At 39.3% G+C, this 12,691-nt stretch overlaps 1 protein-coding gene and 1 non-coding gene across 3 annotated transcripts in view; both read right to left on the minus strand.

Annotated features, from left to right (window-relative positions):
• Window positions 1–10,637: 10,637 nt before the first annotated feature.
• TRNAV-GAC (transfer RNA valine (anticodon GAC)) lies at window positions 10,638–10,709 on the minus strand. Its single transcript has one exon. It is a non-coding gene; the product is annotated as a tRNA-Val (tRNA).
• A 391-nt stretch (window positions 10,710–11,100) lies between these two features.
• Ube3a (ubiquitin protein ligase E3A) overlaps window positions 11,101–12,691 on the minus strand; it is a 234,022-nt gene continuing 232,431 nt past the window's right edge. For both annotated transcript variants that reach the window (XM_089236467.1, XM_089236468.1), the window contains one exon: window positions 11,101–11,384. In XM_089236467.1, the coding sequence (XP_089092593.1) occupies window positions 11,264–11,384 (121 nt within the window). In that variant the 3' untranslated portion in view covers window positions 11,101–11,263. The remainder of the gene's footprint in view (window positions 11,385–12,691) is intronic.

Consider the following 12,691-nt stretch of genomic DNA (forward strand, 5'->3'; position numbering starts at 1 on the left):
TCGCCGTTTATTATTTATATGGTTGCCACTATATTCGATTCATTGGGAAAAATATTTCAATTTGATGCATGAGAACCATATCCCACTTAAGTCGACTACGATTTAAACTGCATTACCATAACTTGTACTCAGAAATCACCCATGCGTTGATCAGTTCAAAAAATTTTGCGTCTACTCTCGTATGTGAAAAATTATATTTTTCATTGTTTCTGCTATTTCTTTATTAATATTCGTCAAATTCACTCCTTTCAGTAGGGTTACTTCCCGTTATTTCTCTGTTTGGAACCTGAAAACTCAACCCGTTTGATATGACAGCCACAGCTGTGAATGATTTTTGAGTGTGAGAGAAGACATGAGAAAGCTAAATTGATATGTTTTAAATGAGGGGAGGAAATTTATCTGTTTGGTCAATTGCAACGCTCATTCACAAATAACATCTTCAAACAATTAAAATATATGCCCCTTCCACCTAAAATTTGAAATTATTCCCAATACAAAAACTTTTCGTAGGAAATTGCAGATATGAACATTTTTTTATGAATTTGTGAATGATATCTAGAATTATGTGTGTGTGTTCAATATTACATACATAAAAAGTTTTTAAAAATTGAAGCAAAATGAAATAAATTTGCTAACTTGACATCTGCTTAAGTTAACATAATTATTTTTCGATAGTCTTTGGGTTTCAAGTTATCGGGGTTCCATAGTGTCTTATTTGGTACACGCCACAGATGATCACAAAAAATATATTTATTTTTGACTGTACTGTTTACTCATAACCACCAACTTATATTAAAATCAGAATTGCGTATTTTTGAAATAAAAATATATTTGAAATTACTGAAAATCATTGAAAAATCAAGTTATTGAAATCATTTATCAAATGTGTTTTTCAATTTATTACATGTGTGGACAGATTTGTTTTTCCTACATCTGAAAAGATGTTATATTCATGTAAAATAAAGTTGTGTCAATATTTTTTGAAACATGTAAATAAACTTTTCCAATTTGACATTATTATGGTGTCTTTTATTGCTATCAAATAATATTTAGGAGTAAAAAAGATACAAGGCTTTGTTTTTCTCACTCATCAGTTCAAAAATCAGAAGTTTCAAGATATTTCTGCAAAGGTTTAATTTTAGGAACACTCGATTTTTAAAAAAAAAAGTCTCATATTTATAGAAATAATACTGTACAGAATGATTGGGTTTTTTCTTTTTCAAATAGAAAAAAAATTGAGGAATTAAGATGACTCTCTCTCTCTACAATGAGAGATATCTATGAAATAATTGTTTAATTTTAAAAAAAGTGAATAGTGCAGTGCATAACTAATGGGAAAGGGCAAAAGAATTTTTTTAAATGGGTCATTAATGTTTGTGTATATAGTTGAAAAAAATATCGATGTCTTTTAAGAAAATTTCCCGACTGGTTACGTGATTCAAATTCTTCAGGGAGAAAAAAACTTCAAAAAATATCGTCGCCGTATCTGATCAGATCGTTAGGCTTAAGGAGGCGGAGGTTTAGCACTACTTCCAGTGACGTCACAACGCTACGCAAAGGCCGGTTATATAGGAGGTCGTGACAGGAAGCGATATATAAAAAAGGAGAAAACTGTTCAACAGAATCTTCGAATTCCCCCCCCCCCCCACTTCACTTGTTAAGTGGTGGGAACTGGTCGACGAGTCTATCGTTATAATATAGGTATCTGCCACAGCCATAGTACACAGCGTTCAAGAGGATTTATTATTCATTGATGACATTTTCTTCTCCTGTCACAGTCGATCTACAATCAGCAAAGAAAAAAATTCAATATTTTTTGTGATGGACCTTTTCTGATGCTTTAAGCATGTGCTTTGTTTACCTCAAATTGGTTAAATCCTGCCTGTTGCGACCCAACGGCTTTTCTTTGATCACTCCGTGCGATAGCCGTTGTCCAAGCGCTTTGCCTTGTTCTATCTACCCGGGAAAGCTGGTTGTCTGGAATAAACTACTATATGTTCATACAGGCCCGTAAATAGGCTGAAGCAATCGAGGCATTGCCCTGGGGCCCCGAGAAGGCACGCTACGTCCCTGTGTTCATAGAAGAAAAAGGTCACGCTAAACATGGAAAGATAATCTATCAATACATAATATTTTTAAAATTAATTTTCAATTTAAAATCTTATAAGGATGACAGCGAGAGAGGCTTGAAAAAGTACAATAAAGACCTCGTTGTAACGTCAACACTAATTAACGTCATCAAGCATACATTACACCAGGGGTTCTCAACCGGTGCTCCGTAGCGACTCGAGGAAAATAATATAAATCAGTAAATTTGATAGATAGATAAATAAAAGAGGCCTACAGGTTCTCTCTGCCATAAAAAATTATGTACAAAAAAAGGGCTCCTAGAGTCAAACAGGGCTCCGCTATAACAATTATATACTGGATAGAGCTCCGCGAGTCAAAAAAGGTTGAGAACCACTGCATTACACTATAAACATGCCCCTCACCACTCGGGGGACCGGGACGATTGCTCTCTATTATTTTTTCACATAAAAAATTCACTAGAGTGGCCCGTGAGCTCACCAAAGAACCCAGCCTGAGACCCTGCTGCAGTATTGGGGGTGCCTATTATCGTCCCATTTTTTTAGTGCCTGCCAGCATAAGTGAATTGGGATTACTCATTATCAAGTTATCACCCCTTATGGTCATTTTTATGTGGTTCCCTAGTGACGTTATACCGAGGACTTACTATTTATGATTTGTTGAATTCTAAATAGACATACGTTTTGCGTCACTTATGCATACCCACATTGTGCATGCATTTCACTGTTTATGAAGGGGTGGCCAACCTGCTTCCTTAGGTAATTGAAGGTCCTTAGGTAATTTTTACTTTTTCAGTTGAAATTATTTTTAATTTGTGAGCGATATTTTTCTTATGAATGAGTCTTGTAACCAACTTATAGCCCCTCGCACCAGCTTTTTATTGAATTTTAGTTTCGTTTCTCATCTTCGAAACACCCAACCAGACGGGAAGAAAACTTGAAGGTGGTAGGGGAAGGGGGACGTTACTATGATTTTTGCAGCCTGGGGCAAACATTATTTCGTCGCCCCCACAACTTTCAAATTCGATAATTTTATAAAGGTCTTGCCCGAGGGGCTCTTGAACCTTTGAAAATTGTTTATTTTTTATTTCACACATTTTTTGTAAATCAATATTATAATTAACTCGTTTTTATTTTATTTCCCTCCTCCCCCCCCAGTCAAATTTTGTTGCAACGAGGCTAGAAAAATGTTTTGGTATCAGCCGTTCGGTTCTCTGTTGTGAATGGATACTTAGAATGTGCTGTTTTCCCCCAAATATTTTTCAAGAAAAACATTGGGAGGATGGGGCTGAAAGTTGTTGGTTTTCCCGTATATATACGGAACTCAAGTGCGTACGGAAGGAAGGTGCATTGCATTGCTTTTTCAGAAATTATTACTGGGCACACTCAGCCCCCTTACAAAATTTCTTGCGGAGGCTTAAATGGTGTCAGCCCCTAGGTTCCAGGGCCTATCCTGTACAGTGTGTAATTTTTTCTTATCTTGGTTTCAATATTATTTGCAGGGTTTGAAAAATCATGATAAAAAAAAAAATCAGATTTTTTTCTTATTTTAATTAACTGACTGCTTATAATTAAAACAAATCTTGTTAATCATTTAGAAAACATTTTCATATCACTTAACTGCTTTTTCCTTCTAATCACTCAAATCTAATTCCGCATTAAAGAATAAACTACAAACGAACTACAAGCAAAAAATCTGAACACAAAAAATCTGCATTTATGTAACATGAAAGGTCATTGAGCACAAACTAACTTCACAGATTAACATTTTTTTTGTAGAGAAAAATGATTTCATTCATGAGGGTCCCCCATATTAGAGTGAATGTGTGGTAGCAATTCGGTATCCCACATACGGTGCAGGTTTCTCGATTCACTCTATGTACAACCAAAGGGCCATTCAGCATCAACTAAATAAATACAAATACAAATACAACGCCACAACAGGCAAATTGCCCAACGAGGTGGTTGACTTAAGAACATCATGGATCCCCAACCCATTTTTTGGAGTCCCTACCTACTACTGCTACACCCCACATGCAACCCCCCCCCGCGGAACCCCCCAACGAATCGGTACATGCGGGAATGTGCGTGTACGTGTAGTGCAACCTGACGTAAAGTTTGTTTCGGTGTAATGCTTGTTATGTGTAGTGCTGTCATCTGCCCCCAAATTTTCTAACTATGAGTGAAGTGTTATGGTTGAATGATTTACCGTTGTAGGACTGTTGCTCTCTGTGGCGAGACTTTTTTAACGGGGAGATCGGCTCGCATTTGCGCCTTGAAGTTGGGAACCACAGAAAACCAACTTCAGCCGACCACCACTGTGGGGTTCGAACCCGGATCCTCGCATCACGAGTCCGGCACTATAACCACTCGACCACCACAGCGGCAACTTCCGACTTGCATGATGTTGCTTAATAGTTAACACATTTTTATTCTTTCACAGACTTAATGAGTTTTAGTAAAAAAAATGAACAAACTCAAAATTTTAATACGAAATGTAAAGTCAAAAACCCAATGATATTTATGTTACGTACAGTATTATTATTTTGAATCAGCAATTAGGACATAGAATTCAAGGATTAATAAAAAAATTATTCCTCTGCTTTTTAATTGGGGGGGGGCACCCTAGTGCCACATTGTAATGCATTGAAAATACTTGGTGCAGTTTCGCTAAGTGCTAAAGTTTAACTCCCTGTGTGATGGTCAAGACCAGCCGTATCCATTAATATAGGTGGCGTGCCGGAGATTCACTCTCGTGCCAGTCGTGTTCGAGAGTAGTTCGAACGAGGAAGTTGTTGTGATGTTGTTCACACGGTGTATGTTATGTTGTAGGTAGGATTTTTTCCCCAAAATGTAAATTTCTAGTCCCTTCTTGGAAATAAATTTAGTAGTTTCAACCCTACGAGGCTGCAATTTGGCACCCAACGTGAAATATGATGTTTTTTCAACTCTGGGTGAATAATCAGAGTTCAGCCTAAACGTACCTACCAATTGGCAAGCGAAACTTCCGTGGCAAATGTTTGTGTTCAACCTGAAAGGAATTCATCACATCAGTTGTTTCAAAATTCTGAAAATGTTCATCGAGTGTGAAAATGTTCGTCCGATGTTCATTTTTAACCTGAAACGAATTCATTAAATCCAGTTGTTTTGAAATTTGCGAAAGTGTTCGTTGAGTGTGAAAATGTTTGATGTTTGTTTTTTTTAATGTCGCTCCGTGCATCTCAAAAGTGTAGATTTTTTTTATATTGGTATTGAAACATTGGTTTATACACTCATGTCCATAAATTAAGGGTAATTCGGAATCACACGGATATCGAAATCTAAAATAAAAATTTCACCTGTAGAATTATCACACACATCTGCAAGAATGATATGCAAATTTCAGGAAGCCACCAGATGATGCCGATACTATGTCACAATGATGAGAGTGTAGGGGGGGGGGTATATAAGGAATGGTGGCAAAGAAGTGAAATTGTTGAGAAGAGTTCTGTAAGGCGCTCAGTGCCATAAGCGAATAGTTATGACACAGTGGACGTATGTGGATGATTTTTTACGTGGTAGAATTATCGGCAGCCTTGAATGTGGGCGTACTCAGATGGAAGTATCCGAGGAACTTGGAATTGCCCAAAGTGTCATCTCTAGGCTTTGGCAACGATTCCGAGATTACGGAAATGTCAGTAGACGTTACAATACAGGTCGCCCCTGAGTTACAACGCCGAATGAAGACCGGTATTTGGCAGTAACTGCCAAAAGAAGCAGACGGAGCATAGCATCCGACCTGCCTCGTCAGCTATCTGCAACCACGGGTACCACAGTTTCAAGGCAAACCGTGTACAGACGTTTGGGAGATATTGGTCTATATGCTCGCAGGCCTGTCAGATGTGTTCCGCTCACGGCAACTCACTGTCTGCAGAGATTAGCCTGGAGTAGAGAACATGCAATGTGGACATCGTCACAGTGGGCTTGTGGGATGTTTTCCGACGAGTCCAAGTTTAGCTTGCAGTCTGATTCACGTCGGACTTTCATATGGAGAACGCCAGGTACCCGTTACCACCAAGACAACATCATTGAACGACACCGTTACGGTGGTGCAGCATTGCTCGTTTGGGGTGGAATTATACTGGGTTCCAGAACAGATCTGCATGTTCAAACTGGAACCATGAAAGCCCAAATTTATCGGGACATCATTCTGGAACAACATGTACGTTTGTTTAGGGGTGCCATGAGCACAGAATTTGTGTTTATGGATGGCACCACCTGTACTCACCGAGCAAACATCGTAAACGAATGCCTTGAATCTGAGGATATAACCTGTATGGAATGGCCAGCATTCTCACCTGACTTGAATCCGATAGAGCATGTGTAGGACATGCTTGGCCGACGAGTTGCAGCCCGTCAACCACCTCCTACATGTGAACTTCGGAGAGCATTGCTAGCTGAGTGGAGTGATCTTCCCCAAGATCAGATCGATAATTTGATACTCAGCATGGCTAGGCGTTGTACGGACTGTATTTCATCGCATGGGAGACATACAATGTATTAACCATCATACCAACCATGTAATAGTAAGTTTTTGTAAAGGAGATATTTTTTACAATTGCTCCAGGGAGCAAAAATCGTAGTTTTTATGAATGGTATCATACATACACCATCGCTTTTGTTCTTTATCTTTTAATAAATAAAAGGGCTAAAAATATAATAAATGGGCTTTATGAATAAGTAACGTTTGTTTTGTTTCTGAACCTTTATTTGCCGGAGCTGGCATTATCCTTAATTTATGGACATGAGTGTATATAGTGATAAATGGCTTACTTATCAAAAGGAAAAAAGCAAGATCTCATCGTTCTAAATAGCTCAAGCATCGGGTGTAGCTGTGTCAACCGACACGGCAGTCCTTCAGATAAAATCTGGAGTAGTCAACCACGACGATTATGATGAGGACTTTATGGAAAAATTCCTGCTAACTGTGATCGATGAGAGAATTTCTGTCGATTCTAAATGCCAAGATCAAACGGAACAAGCCACATTTCAAGCGGGAAAAAAATTGAAGTCAGAAAGTTGGAGATGCAGTTTAAACTTGAGAAGTTTAAGCTTCAAAACAAAGTGGATTATAACAGTGACAGTTCTGTGTCAATGTCACCAGAACTTAAATTTGAACTTCACAAACTGCTCCAGAGTTTCGACATTGAAAAGGGAGACATATGCTTGTTTCTATCTCTCGCTGAACGGCAACTCAAATTGACGAAGGTCCCTGAAGAATTTTGGGTATCCCACCTCATCACGGTTCTGCTGAGTACTGTAGAATCGCTCATCTCAAGAGAATCTGAGGATAAAGCATCTGATTATCAACATGTAAAAGGGGTGGTCCTGAAAAGTTTCCGATTATCTGCCGAAAAATTTCGTCAATTGTTTGCTACTCACAAACAATCGAAAGACAGTACTTGGCATGATTACTATTTCGAGCTGTCATTCTTCGAGAACTGGTTAACTGAATCGAACATCACAAATTTCCATGGCTTAAAGGACTTGATTATCACTGACCATATGAAAAAGAAAGTCCCTCCTGAATGCAAAGAACATCTAATGGATGCGTGGACAGAAGTAAGCTCACCCACTGTTCTTGCAGATAAACTGGACGCATATAACAATATCAGAAGTGGTTTCAACCGAAGCAATTTTTCGAATGAACCCGAACAATTTCGTAAAGCTGTGCAATCCCAAAAATCTATACCTTTTCATGACAGATCATCTATCGTTTGCTGTACTGCCGTATGTCAGGGTTCATCAAAGCAAAATGTCCAAGTTGCTCTCCATCGACTTTGACAGCTGAGAAATCTGCAAACAACAACACTATCTTGTACAGCTGTCAACCCACAGACGCTCAGGTATCGATACCACTGATGGAAATTCAAGTATGTCAAGATCGTGGTCTCATATGCATCGACACAGGTGCAGCACATTCGGTTGCAGAGGAACTCTTATACAACTCTTCCTAAGTAAACATATACCAATGAACAGTGCCATCATGACTATTTGTCTGGCTGATGGTACCCGGTCTATCAGCAAGGTCTATTAAGTCAAAGTACCTGTATGTGTTGGAAATCAAACTATTGATACCTTTTTAGTGTTTCCAGAAGCAAAGGGTAACTGATCACTGCTGGGATTGGACTTCTTAACAGCAGCAGGCATTGCTGTGGATCTGAAGAAGACATGTTGGTTTTTCAGTGACACTCCTTATCGCCAGCTTTCGACGGTTGAGTGAGCCGTACTCTGTTAATCAAAGATCAGCATGTCCTGAAACCAGGGGGAGAGCCAACTCCAGTCGTTCAGTATCACATAAACAAAATCAACAGCTATGTCTCAGTACCAAATGTCTCCAGCAAAAACCAAGAAGGGTCGTAAGACTGTCCCTGCGGGACTCGTGGACATCCAAAACCAGAGAGAAAGGGGGCGCGAAAATGCAGAGGCCATGATGGAAAGGATGGATATGCCCGGAAAAGAGGATGCGAAGAAACAAGGGTCCAGCCCTAAACCTCAGTTGAACATGGACTTACTCCAGAACACGTTTGCACAGAATATTGCGAAGGACAGGAAGTCTGAAGGGGTCGTGTGCAGCTCGCTGATGAACGTCTTCGACCAAATCAACAATGAAGAGAGACGTGCCGATGCTGCAAGGAGGAAAAGTGACAAGTGGTCGTTGAAAGAGCTCATCCATAACTTTGAGTGCGACGAGCGTCACACCTTCTTGCCAACGAAAGTCACCTTTGTTGACCATACATGAAGATGCACAGATTGAAGGAAGTCTCGGAAACCCAAACGAGGTACTTCACCAAGACCAGGAACATGGTCGACCAGAAGTTCGAGTGGAATGAGGACGAAAAGTGTTCTTCGAATGCAACGTCTGCAACAAGGTAGTCTCAGATACGCAGTATCTGGTGAGCCATAAGCTTGAACACTCGACACCGGTCAGTGGACGAAAACAGAGGGTCACAGCGAATCCTCAGCTTGACGCCAGAAACTCATTCAGATGTCGCATATGCCCGTTCGTTCTCACCCAGGAGAGTCAGTTTCAAAGACATGTTGACGAGCAACACTCAAGAAGCCATTCCATGTCCATGAAGTCACCAACTCCAAGCAGCGGAAAGGTCATGTCTGCCAGTTGCTCGCAGGCTGACTATGCTTGCAGAATCTGCCAGCCCTCATTCAGTCGGAAATTGCAGATGATAAAGCACGCCATGACCCACATGAACGAGGCGTACGCGAGGAAATAACAGCGTCATCGCCAGAATCGCGGCAGCCGATTCGCGTCCAGGTGATCGTCTGTCAATACTGTGAGATGACCTTTGGGGATGAATCCGTCTTTCAGAAGCACATACAGTTCCACAAGATGAAAGAAAAAGACGAAAACTGTAGATGCCCATCACAGAGGTTCCAAAAGTCTGTGGTGTCCCAGAGATCTCCATGTAGACACGCTGTGGCCAGTACATCTTCATCTCAAATACTGCTTGGAGTTTATCATGCGTCAGCACTTCAACCCTGCAACAATAATGCACAGACACCGGTGATGCCTATGCATCGACGAGGCCGTCCTCCAGAAAAGTCGCAGATTGATCTACCTACAAGTCATCGTTCTTGTGAAGAATGAACTATATATATATATTTTTTTAATATATGTGAATTTTTTTACTTCATTGCCTCCCATTATTGAAATGTGTTTGTCAGATATTTGAATATTGTTTATATGTAACATTTTTATGATTGCATTACGCACCATATTGTTTATGTTTGCAGACTCTTCCTGGTTTCATACTGAGATGGTTTCAGGAAACCAGGGGGGGGGGGAGTCTGTGATGGTCAAGACCAGCCGTATCAGTTAATATAGGTGGCGCGCCTGAGATTTGCTCTCGTGTTCGAGAGTACTTCGAACAAGGAAGTTGCTGCGATGTTGTCCACACAGTGTTTTGTAGTAGGTAGGATTCCCCCCCCCCCCCCCATGATGTAAATTTTTAATCTCTTAAAAATAAATTTGGCAGTTTCAACCCTACGAGGCTACACCTATATTTTTCTGCAATTTTTTCCATGCACAAAATGTAGAAATAGAGCAGCTTTCTTTCTGAACTGTATCTATGGATTAAGTTCAACTCTGCCTTTACCATAAAGACCCTCTATACGTCTTTTAATCACGAACTTTACTACGTATCAGTAACATGCATACCATACCAAGTTACTCTTTTACTTCGATATCATTGATGGTAAAGAAAAAACAAAATTTAAATTTTGTGATTTAAATCAATGATTTTTTTTCAGAAAATCAAATGATTTTAATCATGATTTTAATCGGCATACCCGTTTCTTGCTTGCAATATAGATAACAACTTAACTCAAAGTACTTTGTTTTGCTTTTGTTGTTACAAATAAAAATATAAATTAAAAAATAAATAAATATATATATATATAAAATGTTTTAAATATAATAGAAATATACAACACATTTAAAAAAAAACAAAAAAACTGGTTGAATGAAGAGATGAAAAATTTAAAATTCATCTCTGCTCTCACGGGGACTCGAACCCCGGTCTCTTGTTTGTCAGACAAGTGCTCCACCAACTAAGCTATAAAGACAGAGTTCTCCCCCGTTGCCATATGGTGGTCCCGATGTCATTTGTGAGCTATTAACATAATGTTGCCGCCACTGCACGGAGCCATTCAGCATATACATATGCTCTAGTGGGGGGGGGGGGGAAGAATTCTGTCTTCATAGCTTAGTTGGTAGAGCACTCATCTGGCAAATGAGACCAGGGTTTGAGTCCCCGTGAGTGAGAGGGCAGAGGTGAATTTTCCTTCACTGAAATACCAATATCTCTTCATTCAGCCAGTTTTCTAAATCTGTTGTATTAACAGGGAAGCATGACACATTTCTACATATAATAGAAATGTATTTTAAATTACACATTTCAGATATTCTATAGTAAGAACAAACATGACACAAAAAACAACACAAAAAACAACACAAAAAAGCATCATCATTATCATCATTATTAAAAACCTGTAGTTTACAATATATTTCTTTTGGATGGCAAAAATTTCAACTGATCATCATATAACAACCCACATACAGCAATATTATGATGAAATTGGTTTTCACACATACTAGTATATACATTGAAACATATCTTTCACAGCATACCAAAGCCTTTGGAATAATTGATAGCTTTTAAAAGTCTTTCTTCAAGTTTTCCTTTGCAACTATATTCAGGCAGCAACAAAACATTGAAACATGTATGAGCTGTAGGTAGCCTGCAATTTTCATTAAAAGAGACAGGAAGTTAAGGCACTAAAATTTTCAAAATAGACAAGCAAAAAGGCACTTACAAACATTTATAATCAAGGAAAATGAAGTAAAAACTAGAAAACCTGAAAACTGGCTAAAAGATTGGGTGCACTTACTTAGGGTACATACAAAATTTTCAAAATGAAAAGTAAGGAGTTTTTAAGGAGTAATGAGGGCCAACCCCCACCAAAAAAAAAATTGCACCACTAGACTAAAAACAAAAGAAGAAAGCATGCGGATTGATTCTCATTTAAATGTCTTTTTTTAATTTCTATTTCAATGATTCCAAAATTTCAACTTTCAGAATTAAAAGTACGATGGGTAGGAATTTCAGTTGCTGGAAAAGGAAGAGATATGCTGTGACCGTATGCGCGAGTAACAAGCAAGAGTTTGAGAATACAAATTCGAACAGTAACAGAGCATGATGATCAGGATTAGGTATTGAGAAGTGTAGTAAGCATAGGCGGAGATAGACTTGGAAGTCTGGGGGGGGGGGAGACAAGACGATGATGATGACAATTCATATATACATTGTGTGCATATGCAGTAAAACCTTGTTAACTCGTCACCCTAATAAGTCGTCACTCCGGTTAAGTTGTCAATTTTCTTCGTCCAAGTTTAGTTTTCATAGATAACAATGTTATAAAACCCTCGTTTACTCGTCGCTAATTTCGGTTAACTCGTCACTGTGGGAAAGCCTGAGAAAGAGAAAAAGATGGTTTCTATAGTTCCAATAAAAAAAGAGAGCTTCCAAATGGGAAGAGATTTATGGTTTCCAACCTCATTTTTCTTACAGTGTCCAGAACATCACCCCCTCCCCTGCCCGCAATTCAGGGAGCCGGAAACAAAACTTTTACTAGAAAATCAGTCATCAAGCTGCTAAGGGTGGGGTCAACTGGTTTCACTTCTTACTTATATGGTGGTCCACTAAATGGGAATGGGGTTCAGATGCAACGCATCCATTGCCCCCCCCCCCATGAGCCTGAGCCTGCCATAGATTCTCCGAAGTTGAAGAGAAAAAACAGAAGACATTCTTGCATTGTTGAATGACTGCGCGTGGACGGCAGTTTTGACGAGAAAAAAGAAAGTGTCTTCTTTCAGTTGTCAAGACATACCCTATGATGACATGAGCTCCAAAAATTCTGGTTCTTGTCAATGAATGAATGAACGCCAGGGTCTCTGCCACCGGACTTATCTCGTTGCCGAGATCTCTTCCAACTCAGCTTCTTGGCAGAGTCTGGAACAAAGTCAGTGCACCTAACAGTCTGAGTGT

The sequence above is a fragment of the Pholcus phalangioides genome, unplaced genomic scaffold (genome assembly GCF_987345545.1).
Source record: "Pholcus phalangioides strain wild (caught in Gottingen) unplaced genomic scaffold, Ppha-v1.0 ptg000009l_1, whole genome shotgun sequence".
NCBI lineage: Eukaryota > Metazoa > Arthropoda > Arachnida > Araneae > Pholcidae > Pholcus > Pholcus phalangioides.